The sequence below is a fragment of the Dysidea avara genome, chromosome 3, assembly GCF_963678975.1.
Source record: "Dysidea avara chromosome 3, odDysAvar1.4, whole genome shotgun sequence".
NCBI classification, from domain to species: Eukaryota; Metazoa; Porifera; class Demospongiae; order Dictyoceratida; family Dysideidae; genus Dysidea; species Dysidea avara.
This window is the reverse complement of record NC_089274.1, coordinates 49762037-49783220: the sequence shown is the minus strand read 5'-3', so window position 1 is coordinate 49783220 and position 21184 is coordinate 49762037. Positions and strand designations below refer to the sequence as shown.

At 40.4% G+C, this 21184-nt stretch overlaps 5 protein-coding genes across 7 annotated transcripts in view; 2 read left to right on the top strand and 3 right to left on the bottom strand.

The window, feature by feature from the left end:
- The window catches only part of LOC136251507 (lipase maturation factor 1-like), a 5430-nt gene extending 2059 nt beyond the window's left edge, over positions 1–3371 (bottom strand). The window contains exons 1-6 of the mRNA XM_066043967.1: positions 3166–3371; positions 3016–3117; positions 2763–2970; positions 1942–1952; positions 1742–1890; positions 1162–1395 (exon numbers count right to left, since the gene is read on the bottom strand). Of these exons, the coding sequence (XP_065900039.1) occupies positions 1162–1395; positions 1742–1890; positions 1942–1952; positions 2763–2970; positions 3016–3117; positions 3166–3337 (876 nt within the window). The 5' untranslated portion in view covers positions 3338–3371. The remainder of the gene's footprint in view (positions 1–1161; positions 1396–1741; positions 1891–1941; positions 1953–2762; positions 2971–3015; positions 3118–3165) is intronic.
- LOC136251501 (Golgi apparatus membrane protein TVP23 homolog B-like) lies at positions 3185–5703 on the top strand. Of its 2 annotated transcripts, none has more exons than XM_066043961.1 (5): positions 3185–3442; positions 4666–4897; positions 5067–5186; positions 5360–5488; positions 5553–5703. In XM_066043961.1, exons 1-5 carry the CDS (start codon positions 3384–3386, stop codon positions 5580–5582), a joined length of 570 nt encoding a protein of 189 aa, XP_065900033.1. In that variant the 5' UTR covers positions 3185–3383; the 3' UTR covers positions 5583–5703. The 2 variants fall into 2 exon arrangements, with proteins under 2 accessions (XP_065900033.1, XP_065900034.1); XM_066043962.1 differs by having other exon boundaries at positions 5360–5499.
- LOC136251479 (zinc finger protein 135-like) lies at positions 5591–7831 on the bottom strand. Its single transcript, XM_066043934.1, has 2 exons — positions 7243–7831; positions 5591–7186 (listed from the first exon to the last, which is right to left on the bottom strand). The coding sequence occupies exons 1-2, from the start codon at positions 7628–7630 to the stop codon at positions 5694–5696; spliced, it is 1881 nt and encodes a 626-aa protein (XP_065900006.1). The 5' UTR covers positions 7631–7831; the 3' UTR covers positions 5591–5693.
- On the top strand, positions 7520–10121 carry LOC136251491 (cytosolic Fe-S cluster assembly factor nubp1-A-like). 2 transcript variants are annotated; one of them, XM_066043951.1, is made up of 10 exons: positions 7520–7676; positions 7734–7795; positions 7883–7987; positions 8045–8178; positions 8374–8475; positions 8528–8618; positions 8722–8876; positions 9035–9145; positions 9760–9933; positions 9992–10121. In XM_066043951.1, exons 2-10 carry the CDS (start codon positions 7765–7767, stop codon positions 9998–10000), a joined length of 912 nt encoding a protein of 303 aa, XP_065900023.1. In that variant the 5' UTR covers positions 7520–7676; positions 7734–7764; the 3' UTR covers positions 10001–10121. The 2 variants fall into 2 exon arrangements, with proteins under 2 accessions (XP_065900023.1, XP_065900022.1); XM_066043950.1 differs by having other exon boundaries at positions 9760–9946.
- LOC136251486 (short-chain dehydrogenase/reductase family 42E member 1-like) lies at positions 10009–21184 on the bottom strand. Its single transcript, XM_066043943.1, has 10 exons — positions 20780–21184; positions 20633–20734; positions 20529–20586; positions 20372–20487; positions 20165–20326; positions 19972–20112; positions 11887–11952; positions 11770–11833; positions 11638–11720; positions 10009–10264 (listed from the first exon to the last, which is right to left on the bottom strand). The coding sequence occupies exons 1-10, from the start codon at positions 20945–20947 to the stop codon at positions 10040–10042; spliced, it is 1185 nt and encodes a 394-aa protein (XP_065900015.1). The 5' UTR covers positions 20948–21184; the 3' UTR covers positions 10009–10039.

The following is a 21184-nucleotide window of genomic DNA, read 5'->3' as shown; positions in this document are numbered from 1 at the left end:
TGTTGAAATAGAGTAAGACTATTACTAAAGCTGATTATCATCACATATGATACTTCTATCCCAAAACCCTATTTGAAGACAACAAATTTTGTCTATTATTATAACTTTCCAAGGTGGATGTACTGCAATACACTTGTGAGAGGTCTTGTAGAGGTCTCCAAACAGTTGTGACCGTGTATATATATTGAATATTCCCAATTGATCAGGATTGTCTATTGGGGACTACTGCATCACTTGTACACATGACCTTGGGATGTCCTGATTATCAAGGTGTCCTAATTTTCCAGGTCAGTTTATCAGTAGTATACTGCATACCAGGGTCCCAAAAATGTCTTCAGAGCAGCCAAAAATGCTTCTGATACGTTGATAGATTTTTTTGTATTTAGCAGACCTTTATACTGCCTGATATACTCTTCAAACAAGCATAACCCAATGACAGCTAAGGCTACAGGCTTGATCTTTTTACGACTAGATGTCGCTTCAGCCCGACAAATGCCTTTTGGCATACCGCAGTACACACATTTGTCCTCCTGTGTTCCAGTTAATTTTGTTGACAATGCAAAGGTGTGGATTTGCAGTAACGCAATACAGCTTCCCTTTGGCTGTGATAGTAGCTATTACGATTAATATTGCCTGTATTTCCATAGCAACTAGAGTAATTGTTGCAGAGACAGTTCTTCTGTGTGAAATGTTGTGTAATGGGCAGAACATGGCTGCAGTAGTTGGTGTGTGTTCAGACACAAGATAATTTTAATGGCATGCTTGACATCATTCCTGCAGTGTGTACAAGTTCACCAGTCATAATCATGTTATCAAAAAGTAAACAAACAAGTAGAAGGAAAAGTTAGACTTTAGGGATCAAAGACAAAAAAGTAGTGAAACAAGTCAAGAGAATAGCTAAAAAGTAACAAGAAAGCTACCTGTAGATATACCGGACATTTAATCCTTATAGATTGACTGAAGTAAGGATTAAATGTACACTAGTATATCTGCAGCTAGTTATACACAGCTTTCTTGTTTCACTGCTTTTTTTTTTAAAAAAAAAAACTCTAATTGAACTTAAAATTCCTAAACTTTTCCTTCTATGCACACTTAACAGGATTAAGAGGTGTGTAGTGTCAGGTTCCACTGTATCCCTACTGTTACTGATATACAACTTACCTGAAATGATATCTGGATCAGTCCTCCAGCAATGTTGAATGGGCGAGGAAGAAATAGCAGCAATGGAGCCACCAGCTCTACAAAGTGGTTACCAAATGTCTCTAAGGTGTGTATGATGGTGGGCATGTGATGGAGATAATAACTCAAGGGGTTGGGCACTGGTTGGGTCTCATAATGATATTCCATACAAGTGAGGTCTCTCCAACATTGATCACCTCGTAGCTTGATCAACCCCTAATATGGAATTGACAGATGGTGTTGTCATCCTCATCACTTAGTAACAAGCTAGGAGTTGTTAAAATAACTAAGAGAAGGGAGTACTCTAGGACATAATATATAGTTTAGCCATTATATAGTCACATCACATAACAGCATGTATCATGAGACACACTGTCATGGCTGGACAATGTCACTAGCTACACAAGTTTCATGTTTAATGTGTATTTGGTAGTCTAAACATTGTGTGTGTAGTGTATTGTGATCCCAAAAGCAAGAAGGGCTCGAAAATCTTTGTTGTGTTAAGTACTCCCAAAGATATGAGCATCAGTCTGCCTCGTGTTGGATAAGTGGTTACACTTACTGCTCCCATCATGATACGGAATAATAACCAGCGGTAACCCCAGATTATGGCTGGATGGGTAGGGGTGTGGCGTGGTAGCTGACGAAGGCTCAACACAGGAGACAGGAAGATGGCTACAAAACCAGTCTCCAGTAATTGGGATTCCCAGCCTGCATGTCATCACCATGGTAACAGCAGCAGGTACACAAACAACTGCTCACCAAATGAATACCTATGAAAGATTCAGTCTCCATGGCAACACATACAATTTATATAATACACAGAGGCTAGCAAATATAAAAATTGACACCATTGTCAGGGGCAGATCTAGGATACCTCAAGGGAGGTGCTAAGCTAGGGGCACTTATAGTGGAGGCTTTCTCTGAGATTAAATTTGGCAACTGAACCTGGTTGAATAAGCAATGGAAGCTACTTTATAAGTGAAATCTAGATAGCAGAGGTAACTAGCTTTCAATGCAGGAGTATGGTTTGAGCTCAAAGTTAAAGTTCAAGGGGTCTAAGAGTTAGTCCTTGTTCTTCATAGAATTTAATGATGGATGTTCCATTAGACTGTTGTATTAGAGTATTTTAAAAACACCCCTTTGATCCCCTCTTGCCATGTTTTCATTGCTCATGTATGCATTAGATGCAGCACCGTAGCTTCTACTATCTTTCTAGCTAGCACATGTAAAAGTTTGGAACTAAATATCATTGCATTGGCATTGGCCACCACCTTTGATTTGACGAATTTCTCAACCAGAATTTTAAAACATTGCACCTCTCCTTTTACAGCTTGGTGCAGTGATTATATACATCTGACAGGAATAGAATATCAGACATTGCTACAAGTATTACAAAAGCAGACCACTGCTCTATTGTGGGGCAGGGACATGCCAATCACAAAAATTTTACCACTGACCCACACCAATGATTAACGATATAATCTCAATCTTCATGTATCAAGGTAATCTCACAATAATAGACAGACACAACCCCCGGGGGTTTCGCACATACACACAACTCCCAGGAGTGCCACACGTACCATCTTTGCCCAACATTGACCAATGAGTGGTAGAGAAGCCATAGTATTGCTGATATGACAACATTGCAAGACCCACACAGCATCATGACACTTGACAACCCCAGACCACACCAGGCAACTATGTCAAGTGTCACATCCATGTCCTGTGGCTCCACCCACCATAGCAGAGTTGGTACCACTGAGAATAATGACCAATTGTTGTCTGTACCTGAATATAAGTCACATGACCAAGTTACTATGACAATACAATTACCAATTTGTTGTCGGACTCGCTGCAGATACAGTGGTACTGGTAATAAGCCACGGCTGCCCAGTAAGGGACCATTTTGATTGAGTGCCACCAAAAATGCTACAACTAAACATTATGCGCCTCTAAAACATCATACATTTTAGAGGCGCTTACAATATACAAATCCAAGGCACCGTATAAACACTATCCTAGTGAGCCAAAACGATCCTCTTAGCTCTGAGACGTTATATTTATCATCCGCGTGATTTTCCTTTCTAGTAGGCTGAACACTGCTGGGGGCTTCATTCTCGGCTTCATCTGTGCCGCGTCTTTTGCGGAGCTCCATTTTTACTTGTATTAAATAGTTTCAGTTGTGGGATTGTATTTTCGTCATGGCGGATAGAGCAACTTTGTACAGCTTTGAAGACCGGAGTGGTAGTTCTTTAATAAAGTGAGTTATATAATATTGTCCATTAACGTGTAGAGGGATGTATCCCGAGTGATCTAGTTATTACGATGTGTAAACGTAACGTGACGTTATAAAGTCGCAATTCAGCGAACGATTCAGCACGTCCTTGAGGTTCCTTGTAGACTATAAGTGTATCACGTGATGGCTACAGTGTAGCAGTCAAATATTCATATGTCACCTGTGTCAGTGTGGTAGTTAGGAGGTGTTAGTTTCTTCACCTAGATACTACTTCAAGCACACTTACCAGTTATGCACCTATCAATATTAAGTCCCACTACCTCCCTCCCGGGAGTATGTGAGGGAATAGTGGGAGATTTAATTTGACGTTAAAAATTGCCCCACTAGTGGGGAATTTGACCATCCAAATTATTTTACTGCTTGCTCGGTTTTACAGGCTATGCACCTCCTGCAAGAATAACCTGCTTCCCTAGGTACACTTGGCGAGACACTGGGTGGGGATTTAATGCTTGTCGTGTCCCCACAGGTCGGGAATTTGAGTTTTGAAAAAGTCAAATCCCCACCTTTCCCCCACTGTTGCCCAGGAGGTGGGGGATAATATTGATAAGTGCATTATTGTTTCTGAACCATGATCAAACTCTACTGCAAATATTGCTAAGGCCACTTCAACTAAATCTTTTGTTTCTCGGGCCAAATTCAGCCAAGTACAGGGTCGGCAGGTCAGTAAAATAAAATAGTGATTTTTGCCAGCTGAAGAGTGATTTTGCAAGTCAAATGGTGGCTAAGCTACATCATGATTGCTGTATCACTTGTGAGTAGGTAGCTATATGGTTAGATATTGAATAGGTATTACGACAGCTGATAACTTTGCAATCAGTTTGTGGCATTTTTTGCTGCTTGCAAGGTGATCACATTATTAACATTAATGTTCTGACAAATATAGGGTCGGTCGGGCCCAAGAAACAAAAAAATTTAGTTGAAGTGGTCCAAGACTTTTTGCTGCCAGAAACCATACATGTTACATATGCCTACGTGGGAGGGTGGGTACCACATAATTTGTATCTGTTTTGACAATTACATTCCTAATCCTGTTTGTTTGTTCACATCATTTCACTATACCTGCTGGATAATAACACTTCTTTCATCACTTGCCAACTCTCCACCACGTATCATGCTAACAGTATATATATATATATATATATATATTGTTTGGATCATGTGATCTCATTATTTGATGTTGTTGCTAGGCACCCAGTTGCAGTCATCTTTCATTTGTTGTTCAGAGTTCTAGCATTGGTATTCTACATCATCTGCTCAATCTACTTCAGTTTCACAGGCAGTGTGTTAACCATCATCCTATTACTAGCTATTGATTTCTGGATAGTTAAGAATGTCACAGGTCGACTACTGGCTGGCCTGAGATGGTGGAATAAAGTCGAAGAGGATGGGTCAAGCAGCTGGGTGTTTGAGGCTCGCAAGGTGTGTCTAAACCAATATGTTAAGATTTCAAATAAATATTCAAATGTCTCATAAATACTTACACACAAGAGGTGAATGCTGTACACAAACCAAATATTGGTCAGAGTATTCAAATATCACATTCCATTAAGTGTTATTGTTGTGATATACTCTATCATGTATTCCTCAGGATCAGAATAAGGTGAACAGCTCAGAGTCATGGATATTCTGGGTGTCACTGTTGGCATGTCCACTGGTCTGGGTGTTGTTCATGTTTGTGTGCCTGCTAAAGTTAAACTTGAACTGGCTAGTAAGTGTGTGTGTGTACGTGTGTGTACACACACTGTTGATATGTCACTTGTGATTTGTGTTGTTAATAAGTGTATTCCTTTGCACAAAAACATTTTCCTACTTGAAGAGAATGGGCATCAAAATTTTTCTGCAAACATGTCATTACAAGGTTTAATAGTTTATTATACACAGGTGGTGACAGTGGTGGGTGTGGTGTTAAATGGAGCTAATGTGGTTGGCTATGTTAAATGTCGTCGAGATGCTGGTACAAAACTGACAAGCATGGCTGGACAGTTGCTGGGGCAACAGATCCTTAAACAGGTAACGACAAGGTTAGAAGACTGTTGCTATGGAGAATTAATATCATCTTCTCTTTGTTTACTAGGCCTTAGCTCATGCAGCAGAGACCAGATGATGACACAATGAAATCAACAACAATACAATAACACTGCGTAAACACATAAACAACATTAAGAGTATACAATGAAATCAACAATTGTATACAATAACAACAAATGAGGTTAAGTTAACTGTTACTCTCAGTGGGGGTGGTGGTGTCTTGAGCCATACTTGTGACAGCCGAGAACAGAGGGTGGACGCTAGCTGTACTGGTCCCATCTATTGGAGGGTTAACATTCAACAATGACATCAAAGATGAGTTGTTAGTCTCAGTGTTAGCTGTTGTGGTGTTGAATAGTGCACAGCTGGACTCCAGTGTGTCAGCACTATTAGCATCTGATGTTGCCATGGCAGCAGCTACATTTCCCTCCCTAACTACACTGACCCACTGCATGTCAGAGACACTGGTTGGTTCTGCAGCTGTCTCTGGCTTCACACTCACAACTTTGTTACCGCCTGACCATGTACGCTGACGTTTGCTAGGTCCGGGAGAAAGTTGGGATGGACTAACAGGCTCCGGAATGTGCATGTCTTTAGTCTCAGTAGTGTCACTGTGGTCATTCCTCCTGTGTCGTATTAGGTCTTTCTTGTGCACGTAATACTTGTGGCAGTTAGGGTGCTCACAGGGGTAGCGTTTCTGGTTGGTCTTCAGTGCCTCTCGTCGCACCACTGCATCAGGGGAGTGCACATCTCGTTGGTGCCGAAGCAGGTCCTTGCGGTGAGCATACATCTTGGAACACTGTGAACAGCCATGCTTACGCATGAATGACTCTGCGACCTCCTTCTGTTCATACCTCATTGGCTGGGAACCATGCTTCATCTTCATGTGCCGTATCACATCCTTCTTGTAGCGATATGCCTTGCTACAGCCTTGATGCTCACAGATGTACTTCTTCACGGCACCATTAGGAGTACCAATATCACCATCATTTGTACTTTCATTGGCTCCAGCATTCATGGAGTGAGCATTGTTGTTAGTTAGGGTGGATGCTAACTGGCAACTGATGGCTCCTTCAGTAAGGATGACAGCACCTTCACTGGGGAACCTCCCTTGGTCAAAAGAGGAGTTGGTACCCCCCCCACCAAAGCTTCCATCAAACGAAGTGTTGGCAGCTGTGACTACACCGGTGCTTTGCAGTGGTCCAGTGGTCAATGCCTCGCTGATTATGTTAGGGGTAGCTTGGGTAGTTGTGGTCAATACGGGCACTGAGAATGTGATGGCAACCTTATTGTTACTCTGAAATGATGATGTCACTGTAGCAGTACCAAGATCTGGACTAGAGACAGGTGGGGTGGTGACTGGATCACTTGTTACACCACTGTCAGGTAAGGAGCTCATGGACACAGCAGGGCTCTGGTTGACATTCTGAAACTGACCAGGAATATCGGGTTGCTCCTTGCGTAGGCTACTATCCAATGCCCCAATCACATCTTTGTTCTTCAGTACTGCCTCAATGACTGAAATGTACATCTCCTTGCTAATGACAGGCTGGCCTGTAGTGTCACCAGTGAGTCCAGTGGTGTCCATGTTGGTCGATAGGGTAGGGGTTTCCCCCAGGTTACCAGCAGCTGCTGTTGTAACAGCTGGGGGAGTGGTTGTCATGGTAACATCAGAAGATGCTATTGGGGGAGAATCAACATATTAAACAAAAACACAATAATATAATTCAACTCACTTATTGGATTAACTTGGTGTTGCTGTTTGAGATGTTTGTTCAGGTACTCGACCCATTTGAATCCTTTCTTGCACAAGTGACACGTGTATGGTCGCTCTTCAGAGTGAGTGCTTTGATGGCGCATAAACTTGTTCTTATTGGAGCACACCTTTCCACACGTACCACACGTCAAGTTCTCCACGCTCGCCCTGCCCTTACGAGTGGGTCGGCCATTATCTTTTGATGGACTTGGCGTATCAATCGCACCAAAGGACTGATCGGCGCACACAACATTGTCCGTTCTTCCATTAGGGCTCGCGGTGTTCTGACTAGTGGGGAGGGAGACCGCTTGAGGCGGCCCTTCTGATAAGTGAGCGCTCGCCCCGGAACTGCTTTCTGGCTCTTCCATGGTGTATAAGTTGCGATCAGGTTGACGGGATAGCTGCAGATAACCGGTTAGCCAGTGGAGGTAGCCTAGTCAGTAGCCAATATGACCAACACTAACCCTACAGGTTCAACAAATCTTAACAACAAGATCACGCGATGAGTGATGTACCTCAGGACGCTCCACAAGGCAAGCTAGCTAGTACTGTCCTTCTGATCAATAGGGACACGCCCACGCACTTTACAATATTAATGAACTCTAATATTTTTTATGCAGACTGTCCAGGTACTCAAAGCAGTGATGCTGGCAAGGTAGCCGCATGTTCTGGCTGCCCTAATCAGGCAGTGTGTGCGTCAGGGTTGCCTAGAGCTCCTGATCCAGGTGAGATGTGTACATGATATGCTCCATTGCTAGCTATATAATATTTGTGTACTGTAGCGATAGCAGCAGTGAAGGAACGAATGTCCAATGTCACTCACAAAATACTTGTCCTCTCTGGTAAGGGAGGGGTAGGGAAGAGTAGCTTTTCTGCTTGTCTTGCTAGAGGATTAGCTACTGATGACCAACTACAAGTGAGCTAGTGATGTGGGATATCCGAGAGGGCCACCACAACACTGATAATATCAAGAGTGAATAATTCACTCTTGATATTATCAATGCTTGTATGACTAAAATTTCTTATATAAGACTTGAAATCTTGCTGAAAGTAGTTTGTGGACCCTCTGAGGTGATGTCATGTGACATCATCATGGATCACATGATCACAGGTTGGGTTACTGGATATTGATATTTGTGGCCCATCCATCCCAAAGTTGATGGGAGTGGAGAAGGAGCAGGTGCACCAAAGTGGCTCAGGATGGTCCCCTGTGGTATGTCACCACCACCACCCTCTCCTTGTTATGACACTATTTTGTTTATCAGTACATGGAGGATAATCTTGGAGTGATGTCGGTAGGCTTCCTATTATCCAGTCCGGATGATGCTGTGATTTGGAGAGGACCTAAAAAGAATGGTGAGTATGATATTCCATATCGTAGCAAGCCCTTGTGTTATTCCACAAGTTATTTTGAGCATACTAGTCCCAGCCACACCCACTAAGCCCCTCCCCCTTGTAGGACTGATCAAGCAGTTCCTGAGAGACGTAGACTGGGGTAGTGTTGACTACCTCATTGTGGACACTCCACCGGGGACATCTGATGAACACCTCTCCATTGTACAGTACCTTAGTGACTGTCATGTTGATGGTGCCATCGTCATAACAACACCACAGGTGAGCCCTACACCTGTCACTTAAGCTCATGTGATCCTGGGAGTATCTGATGGTAGGAAATGAGCACTAGCTAACTATTACAATATACTACTGTGAGGTGTTATGTAGTGTGTTTGTATTCCAGTTAAGATGTTAATAAAGTTCTTTCTAATATTTAGGAGGTTTCATTAATGGATGTGAGGAAAGAGATCAATTTCTGTCAGAAGGTCAATTTACCAGTTATTGGAGTAGTAGAGAACATGAGTGTGTTTGTGTGTCCCAACTGTAAGGTGAGCTAGTGTACGTTGTGTGATGACAAGTTTTGTATACTACATCAGTATTACATCAGTTATGCATAGCAACACTCACACTCACCTTAACTTACACACAGTTTAGTCTCATTGAGAATCATACAGAGGTTTTAATGGTTCTTGTGCGTCAGCAAATTTAAGGCGGAAGTTGTGTAAGCATTAGAGTTGTTAAAATCTTGTGCACCTGACTGCTGTTTTTTTTTGTTGTAACTATAATATAAACCTTTTCCAAAATGATGTCATGCTAAATGTCTATTTGGGGGGGGGGGGGGGTACTCTTTTATTATTTCCTATGACAACGAATTATATTTTGCAGACAGTATCAAAGTGAAAAAATGTTAATAATGGAATACTCCTTCTACTCAGAAAACCTGCTGAAAATTTTGTATCCCACATGAGCAAACTACTTTTATTGCCTTATATCCATACCTGTTAGTTTTGCTCAGTATTGTCTGCCTGGGTTTATCACCCATAGGAAGTCCGCTAACTAGAGGCAACCATTTCTAAGAGTGATGTCATTTTGGAATTGTAAGATCCTCTTAGATTCTAGGAGTGATGTCATTTTGGATCATGTGATGTCACATGACCCATAGACCCAGTCACAGATATTCCCACCTACAACTGGCGGAGCACAGAAAATGGCAACTGATATGGGAGTGGAGTTTTTGGGGTCTCTACCGTTAGATCCCATATTAGGTAAATGTTGTGATGAGGGAAAATCCTTGTTTGAAGAAGCTCCCAATTCACCACTAGCAGTATCATATAAGGTGATCATTGAAAGTGAGTGGTATTATTGTTACTATAATAGTAACATGTGCCCTGCAGGGATCATAAAATACTGCTCCAAGAATGCATCATAATGACAACACCTAATCAACCAGCCATTGGTATAAAACTGAACAAAATGGCTACAAATGTCACCATTAATAAAATATTGAGTATTAGTAACCATGAATTGTTCTTGTTGTTGGGTTGTCGTGGTAACCTCTTCTTATACCACTCTACTACACCGTCAAGGTTCCTATTTAATGGCTGGTAACCAAGGTGACGTTGAGCCTTGTCCATGTTGAAGTAGTGAGTCACTCCTGTCTTGTTAACCTATACAATGACATTCCAAATAATGGACACCACCCCATTACACTGTATACCATATTTGACCGGTTAATAGCATAACTTTCAGCAAGCAAAACCCTGCTGCTACTATGGCTTGTGTGGCAGCAGCCTGTGGTGTTTACACAGATTCATGAGTGACTGACCTTGTTTAATCATCTATCAACACTGTCATTCATTTTAACTTCTCTCAAAAATGCTATTTCCTGGCTTAAAGCAACTCCTTTGCCAGGTTTCTGCTTCAAACGTGTCTTATCAACACTTGCAACGGTATGATCAGATACAAGCCGCGGCTCTTATTACAATAATTTTAGGCTGTAAAGCGGCTACTATCCGGGGGCGGCTATTATACAAGCTGTGGCTATTAACCAATTATACAAATTTTCGAGGTATGTAATTTTCACGGATTAACAAATTTCAATATACGGTATAAGTACAAGCATTCAAACCCTGTAACATAATGTCATCTAAGAACAGCAAGAAGTCTACTCCATTATTGTTTTCCGGCATTATGATGTTACACTTGTTTTTACCATACACTTGAAATTTATTAGAACAATATTAAAACAGTACGTGTAGTTCAGATCAAAGTACAGAAGTATTTTAAAACAATTTGTATTTGAAATACATCCTGGATATAAGTATTTGTATTTCATACTTTCAGAGTATTTATATTTAAATACTTTTCAAAGTATTTGACCCCAAGCCTGTTACACATTAGACTTTGAAATATATTATGTAATATGTGACTGAATTTTGGAAAATCACCTATATGGGCGCATTTGACACCTGATGATCAAATCACAAACTTTATAGTGCAAATCTACTTGTAAGCCATTCTTGATACCTTAAATTACAAGAAAATTCTTGAAATGTTTTTAAAACTGTGCCCTGCTCTTATTAGCAACCCACTAAACATGAACATTCCAATCATTTCACGCATGTCCACATGTGTGATTTTTCACAATTTAGTCAGATGATGGGATCTGGAGGCTTGCCCCCTTTTCATATTAGAAGCTCCAAGAGAGTAATATAGTTAACTAGCTAATGTTCTATTACAGTGTTCACTGCTCTAAGGAGAACATTGTTGTCCAAGGGACACGCCTCCCATTTACACTTGTTTCTTAATTACAAAGGATTTGTAAAGTTTTGTAATTTTCGACACTAATCCACTATTGGGACATGACGGAGCTAGTTATAGTACAATACATAACACTAGGAATTTGTGTGCTCGTCAATGAAAACTGGCCATGTGGCGTGATGTGACCACCAGATGGATACACTACCAATTCACACATTAGAATACTGGTTATTAGTAGATCACATGAGACTGGCCTCCCCTGACATGGCTATTGTCTTACCTCAGCTCTTGTCAGTAACGGCTGAAAGCTGTATCCCCCGGTAACCAGGTAAACTAGACTGTGTATCCATTCTATTAGGAATGCTATTGGGGGTGGAAATAATGTGCATCAATTGGTAGATTACTAACCTACCTGCAAAATAAACCAATCCGACTGGTATTCTGATCTTAGGATAGGTATAGCCCAGCCCCTCTATCTGCAGATGAGTATAGCATTAGCTAGAGGGTGTGGCTAGTGTTGCATGCTCACCAGTGGTCGGAAGAATTCAAAGTTGTTCACTGGAGTTCCATCTGAGATGAAATATGACTGCCCGCCCTAAATAATAAGAAGACAAGTGCTGTCACTGCATAACTGGCTAGTATACAGTTTGGACACATGGGAGCTAATAAAACAGTTTGTTAAAGCAGCAACAGATACATAACAACTTGGAATACTAACAATTTAATCATTATAAAAGCTAAAAACAACTGCCAGACATCCAGACCACATGATCACCATACATCACATGATCCACCATACATCACATGATCCACCATACATCACGGGACACAATGGAGTATGTTATTACATATTAGATGTGGAGGAAGTAAGTTTGTGATGTCATTACAATTAACATTACCTCTGTCAGTCTGTAGGCCATTTCACATCTACTCTATTAGAATATTTCATTGTACTTTATATGTACACTATCATAATCGTCAGTGTATACTCTAATACATAAACAGAGTATTATCTTTACTAATCTGCATCAAAGATGACTGCTGTTTTGCCTTTCTTTGTTTAAGAAATAAATACATTTGCTGATCAAATGTTCAATCTCTGTACATATCTCAACTATAAACCCCTCTTACCGCTAACTATAAACCCCTCTTACCGCTAACTATAAACCCCTCTTACCGCTAACTATAAACTCCTCTTACCGCTAACTATAAACCCCTCTTACCGCTAACTATAAACCCCTCTTACCGCTAACTATAAACCCCTCTTACCGCTAACTATAAACCCCTCTTACCGCTAACTATAAACCCCTCTTACCGCTAACTATAAACCCCTCTTACCGCTAACTATAAACCCCTCTTACTGCTAACTATAAACCCCTCTTACCGCTAATCACAAGGGATGATGGAAAAACATCCCGTTACTAGGAAGATATCATCCAAGTATACGGAATACTATATCCCAGTGTACGACAGTTTACGGATAATAAAGTTTCTGTTTGTAGTGAGTTCTAGTTTCTGTTAGTGTGCAGTGTGATTAGTCTGAATATAACTTTGTAGCTACTAGATAGACACTGTATACAGGCTTTAAACTGTGCCAATGGACGTTTTTACAAAGCAGCAGTTTCCAGTGGTATGATTTGCCTTCATCCATGGTTGGTAGAGTGACATTGCAGTGGTGAGGATTACTCATGAGGAGCCAGAGGATATTGAAAGAAGTTTATTCTTTATCAGTTTACCCTGCTGGGACTGATTGATGGAGCAACTGAAAATATACAAAGACCGTTTATGGACATTTATTTAATCCATCACAATAGCTGTGTAAAGGATTAATCATTGGTACCTGCCCTACATGCAGGATCATCAGACCATCTCCATATTTGGTTATTTACTCCACTGGTACAATTCCATTTGTGGTTGATATGAGGTCATGAACTAGTTAGTTAGGTGGCTAAAAGCCATATTTGAAGTGCAAGTGGATACAGCTGACAAAAGCACCAAATTTTTTGTACATGTTCCTTAAAGCCTTAGCTTCAAATTTTTGATAGGATCCATCTCATTCTAAAAGGGTATCACCCCTGGGACCAATTATAGCCTATTAAGAAATTTGAAGTACAATAAAATAATGATACAAGAAAACATGTGTAAAACATGTTGTTAATTAAACACCTTGGTAAACATGATGTTGACAGCTGACTATAAAGATAAAGAATGTACTGTTTCCATGCCAACAGCTGATTGTAAATGTTTTGATTGTGGTATTCTTGAATAAAGCACATGCATATGGTCAGGTGCATGCTTTTGTTTATAACAGACTGTACTTATCTAAACATTTTGTACAGATCACTCTATACATAAAGACCAACATGGATTGGAATATGTTGTGTATGTCAAAAGAACTCCAGTGAGCCTTTGAAGTGTCCACTTAACGTAAATGGGAGAGGAGACAAGTCACAACCTTATAGTACCTTTATATGTAATGTAAGCACATTTAGAGCTTATAATGCATTACCAGTGGCTTTCAACTTTGGAGAAGACACAACTACGTCTCATCTGGTTAACAATAAAGCATTATGGCACAAATCGTGTCACAATAAGTTCAGCAAGGATAAAATAGAGAGACTGATGAGTAAAAGGGACAAGGAAGAAGCCAGCAAAACTGGTGGGTATGTGGTAAAACAGAATCGACGACAGTCAATGGAAAAGATGGCTTGCTTATTTTGTCAGCAAGAAGGTGGAAACCTGCATGAATTTAAAACTCTTGAAGCAAACAAGTCAGTGCCAACATATGGCTATATTTCTCCAGGATACAGAATTAATGGCTAGCTAGGATAGAAGGTGGTGACCTTGTAGCACTTGAAGCTAAGTATCACTTGGAGTGTTTAACAGGATTGCATAATTGTCACAGATCCTTCAAGCTTCAGCAGGTTAAGGAATGTGGTGAGTCTTTTGAAGAGTCAAGTAAAGGCAAGGGTTCTTGTTGAACTGTTTTCTTACACTGAAAATTGCATAGATGAAGGATTGTTTTACTTCAAGTTTTCAGTATTGTATCAGTTGTATGAGCAACGCATCCAAACTCTTGGCTTTCAAAGGGAGATCAATAGCGTCTTTTAAGGGAGAAAATCCTTGAGTACTTTCCACAAGTCCAAAAGCAAAATGATGGTAAAAACAGTGTTGGTTTTTGAACAGGGCATGCAGCAAATGTTAAAGCAAATTGCAAAAGCTAATTATGAAGGTGAGGTTGTATTGCTTGCTAAGGCTGCCAAGATTTTACGCAGGGAACTTGCTAACTTCAATGGATTCCAATTTAATGGTAATTTTACTTCTATTTGCCATCAGTACCATCAGTCCTATCCCCAAGCTACTAAATGGTAGTGATCTTACAGACAATGATTTCACTGACTCACTTACTGTGTCTCAGACCATTCTGTTCAACTATAAAACAAAATCTGCAAATTCTGCCACCAAGTCTCGACATGCTGCAAACAAAGAGCCACCACTGCCACTGTACATTGGCTTGAAGATTCATACTGAGACTAGGTCAAGGATGCAGTTGTATAACTTGGAGCTTAGTGTCAGCTATTACAGAGTACTGCAGCTTGAGAATCAGCTTGCAAATGCAGTTTGTGACGATAATCCTAGTAAAGGAGCTGTAGTTCCAGCTCAATTGCGTAGTGGATTGTTCACAGTTGGTGCTCTTGATAACCTTGATCACAATCCCACTAGTTCAACTGTTAAAGGATCTTTTCATGGCACTGGGATTAGCTTATTTCAGTTTCCAACAGCAGAAAATCCAGGAATTAAACAGACTGACATCAGATAGAATTCAGTCGATGCCAAAAGAAATCATCTGTTGCCTGATAGCTACACAATATTGCCTGCAGTGGCTTTAAAGACAACAAGTTCCACAATGGGTTGTTTGGCTAATGCACAGCTTCAAGAAAAAGGTTGGTTGAAGCATGCCAGCCAGCTTTTGGATAGTAATGAAATAGAAGCACACCACACTATTACATGCTTCACTGCAGGATGTACATGTGCCATTAGATGCTTGTACCACATTAACACAGCTCTTACCTCTCTTTTATGACAAAGCAGCTACTCCTGCCATGATAAAGCATGGAATTAATGTTCTGAGAAGTGCCACAGAATTTCTTAATCCTGGTCAGATACCTGTTATGGCATTCAATGCACCCCTGTTTGCCCTTGCCAAGTTTGTTCAGTGGAAATGGCCTGAAACACATGGAGAAAACAAATTCATTGCAATGTTTGATGGCCTACACATTGAGATGGCAATGTGGAGAACATATGGCGATTATTTAGAACAATCTGGCTGGACTAGTGCTCTGGTACAAACAGGCATCACAACAACAGGCACTGCTGATTCTTTTCTCAAAGTTTCGCATCTTACCAGAACTAGACATGCTCACCAGGTGACAGCTTTGGCACTGGCAAAACTGCAGGAAGATGCTTTCATGCATACTGAAGGGGAACACAGTGATGCGGCTAGAGAAGATTGGAGGCAGAAGATGAAATCACAGAGTCCAACATTTCAGTACTGAGACACAATACTCAACATGGAGCTATTGGGTTTAATTTTAATCAGATCACAGAGTGAATAATATTTTCTTATTATTATTAACACTTTACAGTGACCAGCACTGAAGGTCTGATAGCAACATGTGCTGCAGCCTTAGGATTATCCTAACCTAACAGGAACTGGAGACTTTCTTTGTATGTTGAAAGTCTTAAGGCCTTGGTTCCCTTGATCATCATAATTATGCGAGGTGGATCCCAATACACATACGAGACATGGAGACTTTGCCAGTAAGTATACAAACAGAATTTGAAGTAAATGGTCATTGGGTTATCCATAAAACTGTTAAGAGATTTTCTACCATGCCAATTGACCAAGCCCATGAGCAGAATAATGAGGTAGTCAAATCAGATGGTGGTGCAGTTGGCCTAACAGAGAATCCTTCAGCATTCAGAAAATGCTGGACCTGAACAGGCACAACTATTGAAGGAATTTGAATGTGAGTACTTCTCTAATCCAAGTGATTTAGAATCTGGTTTTCAGTGAGTTGTTGGTATTGGACACAAGGAATGTTATAGATCAGTCAGTAGTAAATACAGTGAACACAATTTATGAAATTGGTAAAGTACCAAATATTACAAAATGTGGTAAATAATCGCACACATTCAATTCATGATCCCATCAAGAAAAATTCTCTTCCTCTTTTTACCCGAAAACTCAAGGAAAACACACTGAAAAGATTTATTTGCTAAAAAATGACATCTCTCTTTTCTCTTGCCTGTATGTTGCGATGCAGCACAGAGAGTGATATGAGCACATTTTTTGTCATGAAAACCACCCTTTTCCCCCTTCACTATCTGATTGTGGAAAGTTATGATTGGGAAAAAAGTCTGATCTGTTGGACATTTTGGTGAGTGATGTTCAAAGTGAACCTCCTAGTTTTGTTGATGTAAAGCTTCTTGATGGAGCTGCTGCTGTTGTGCATTTACTTCACTAATAATGTTGTGACATTCAATGAATAATATGCTGACCAAATTTTTCTACCACACATAGTTAAACAGCTAGAAAGTTTCACAAGAGTTGATGTTGTATGGGACACATATCTCCCCAACAGCATCAAGCAGTCAGCTAGGGAGAAATGAGGGAAAGGAATCCGTAGAAAAGTTGCAGGGAACAATAAGCTGCCTGGAAAATGGTTGACTTTTTATGTCATCCAAGTAATAAACAAGAACTGTTTGAATTTCTCTCCTACAAAGTTGCAGACTGGAATTGTCCTGCTAACAAACACGTTGTTATTACATCTACAGCTATCATTAAAGGAAGCAGAAGGTCTATGGAATTATGTAATCATGAGGAGGCAGATACAAGGCTCATAGTTCATTTAAAAGATGCTATCCTAAATGGATCCCACAAAGTCTTGGTCCGCACTGTTGATACTGATGTAGTGGTGATTGTCATTGGGAAATTCTGTCACTTTAAGTCATTTTGTCAAGATGTTAATATCTGGATTGCATTTGGTATAGGAAAACACTTTTCCTACATTCACATCAATGCTGTGTATGAAGATCTGGGAAGAGACAAATCACTAGCTCTCCCTGTATTCCACAGTTTCACGGGATGTGACACTACATCTACTTTCTATGGACGAGGCAAAACGTCTACGTGGGAAGCATGGAAGTACTTTAGTGATGTGTCACAAGCTTTTACTTATATGGCTCTTCATCCTTTTGCTGCATTAAGTGTTGATACTACACACTTTCAGCTCTTGGAACATTTCACTGTCATCGTATATGATAAGACCAGTGAACTTCAACTTGTAAATGAACTTAGACAGGAACTCTTTTGTCAGAAAGAGAAGACAATGGAGGGACTTCCTCCAACTCAACAATCCCTGTTACAGCACACAAAACTTGCAGCCTATAAAGATGAAATATGGTGTACATCTGAGCAGCCTGAACAGCACACACCTTCTCCAGAAGGCTGGGGATGGACACTTGAAGAAAATATCTGGGTTCCAGTGAGGAGCACAATACCAATAGCTGCTGTGGCTGTAAGAGTGAAAGTCTAGATGTTCGTGCAGAAAGGCCGGATGGAACTGCACTAAGCTTTGCAACTATAATTGTGATAAAACAAGTTGATCAATTTTAGTTTTAATGCATGAAAGTTGTCAAATAGTGAGTGTAATGATTTAAAGCCTGAAAAGGTTTTGAAAACAACACAAATTTATATATAAGTTACAAAGTAATAGTTATAACTAAACACAGAGCTTGTATGGCTTCAAGGGTGCAGGGATTGGATAGATCCTATCAAAATTTTGCACATGAGATTACATAGAGTGGACAGTGCAAGTATGGTGCTTTTGTCACACGTGTCCACATAATTTTCCTAATCCACCTAACTACGTCTGATTGGCTCGATCACATGGTGATAACTAACTAGTGCATAAACGAATGTATTGCATTCATTCAATGGTTTGAAGGATGCATCATTCGAATGACATAAGCAAAGTTCGAATTTGCCCATGCTGGCCATATTAGTGAGCAGAAGACCGTAGAATCCAACTGTTCATCACGCCATGAATAATTTTTGCTGTAGGCAGTCATGCTTGAGCCACTAGAAAGTAATGGAAGGTGGTGCCGGACCAGTGGCCACGCCCACCACTAATCACGAAGGACAAGCTGTACAATACTACTGTAAGGTGTTTTAGCAGCAGCAGCTACCTCTTGTTTTGTGTTTTCCCAACTCGAGAAATTCCATTTGCCAAAACAAAAACAATACACTCGCCACCTACATAATATGTAGCTACAACACCATACAATATTCATCAAACCTTCAAAGCATAAAATCAACATTCGTTTATGCACTATAACTAACTTATCTTCACTCAGTTCACTGGGTGATAATTAAACAGTAGCAGAGCCACTCTGTCTAGCTGAGTAGCTGCTGTATGGTAGTTATCACCCAGTGTGACACTTTGACACTCCCACACACTCCTTACAATGCTCGCACTATTAATCCCGAATACCACAGCCATCCATCTTATTGACAACCATAGTAATTGCTACTAGGCAACAGAAATTCACTACAAAAGATCAGTCACACTTAACAACCGTTGCCTAGCACCAGGTACCATTACTATGGTCTCAAAATTGAGTTTACCATAGCAACAGTTACTTAGCACCTGTTGCTAAGCAACCACATTGTTGCTATGCCATGGGACATCTATCACTATGGTAACATTATTTGTCATTTACTTCTAATAGAAACACACCACACTATTTTAGCCAATCAAAATAGTATTATTACAGGTTTTTGTCAAGGGACCTTGACAAACAAGTGTAATACTGTTCTATTGGCTAATCGCTTGACGTATTTCAAAATAATATGTCAAGGTGCTATTGAGAGTATTATATTATAACACATTCAGTTGTTGGATTACTATAGGTAATACTGCATATAGCTAGTATAGCGGTGTATCCCCCAAAATTAGCCAAATTGTGCACTTTTTCATAAAAGTATGAAACTTCCCACATAAATAGTAGCCCTCATGACATGTAGTTTTGATATAATGTCATCACAGATTTGACCTTTGTGGCCACTATTGTACAGATATTTGACCATTTGTCTTTATCTCCCTGGGGCAATAATTTGCATGTTAAAACATGGTATGAAAGTAAAGGTCTTGTTGAACAAGAAACAATTTAGTTTTTATTTGAAGTTGATAAGTAATTCAATTTTGAAGTTATGATAAGTCAGGTGTAAATTACCCATGGGGAAACTTAGTAATGAAATCATCTATTAACTTCAAATAAAGACTAAGTTGGTTCACTCAACAAAGTCTACCATGTTTTAACATGCCATGTAATGCCTCTGGGAGATAAAGACAGAAATGATCAAATTTCAGGAGAAAAATGGCCATAAAGATTACCAAAGGTCAAATCTGCTATTTCAGTACAGTATACTACTATAGTATACTACTATAGTATACTACTATTATTATAGTGACTATGCAAACACTAAGCACAGGTGTGGGTGGAACTGCTAATTTCAACTCATGAGACACTGGTCTCACAAATAACTGACCACAGTTTTGTGTTTCTGGTCATCATCAAGTGCCATAGCTGCAAGGCGGTGTCCGAGCACGACATTGTCAACATGAATGAACTCCACCAAACAATTAGGATCACCATACTTGAAGCAGAACAATCCTTGCTGGATGTATGACTGTATATGTAATGACATGTTATCACGAGGTCATGTGATCCCACTAACTGACCACGATCCTTGGTAGGTGCCTGGTCTCCCCTTCACCATAAATACCAGCACATCGTAGTGAACATGTCCTCAAGTGCCCACTGCCACCTTGTAACTCATCTCCATTGGCCGCAATAACCATTTGCTCGGCCATACACTTTGTACGAGAGTAGTGATCAATGTGCTGCAAGGAATTGTAAGTCACGCCCACTAGTAATGAAGGAATTACCTGGTCAGGTGGCAGATAGGGTGTTGTGTCATCACCATTCTCAATCACCTGACCTGCAAATACTACGTTGTATGTACTTGTGTATACCACCCATCGGACATTGTGTTCCCTACATGCTATACATGTGTAACACAATATGTTGTATATACTGTAGTACCATTTAACACGTTGCTGGTCCCTTGTACATTGACTGCTTCAATCTGAGCTTTATTGAGCTAAGAATACAGGATTACAGTGATATCCGGTGTAATACGAACATACCATTTCTCTCCCAGACATGCCATAGGAAGCGACATGAAATATCCCGTGAGGTTTACAAGAAGACACTACTTCATTAACTCGGCTAGTATCCGTAATATCAGCCTACAGTAGTGTAGCGTGCAATAGACAGACACGAGTTATCGATACCTCCACTTTATCAATATTTTTGTCCTCTTCTTTCACCAGGGCTGCATCACTAACAAACTTCACATCAAGGGCGGTCACCTTATAACCTCGTCGTGTTAGTTCCTGACATAACTTCAGCCCCACAAACCCTCCACCACCTGTAATTAACACCCGCCTGCTGCTATCCATGCTTGCGACGCGACTAACTCGTTGCCAGTTGCACAGGTAATATATCGTAATACGGGTTACACAATATCGCACAATTGACAGAAGACACGCAATGCAACCTAAACTATTACATGTTGGATCATAGCTGGGGCAGCCATACAGAATGAGTTATCAACCCTTTTGTGTAGTTCAGACACTGTTGTAGGGAATACAAGAAGCATTAAATTTCCGTAGCACATCAAAGAGTTCATGATATAA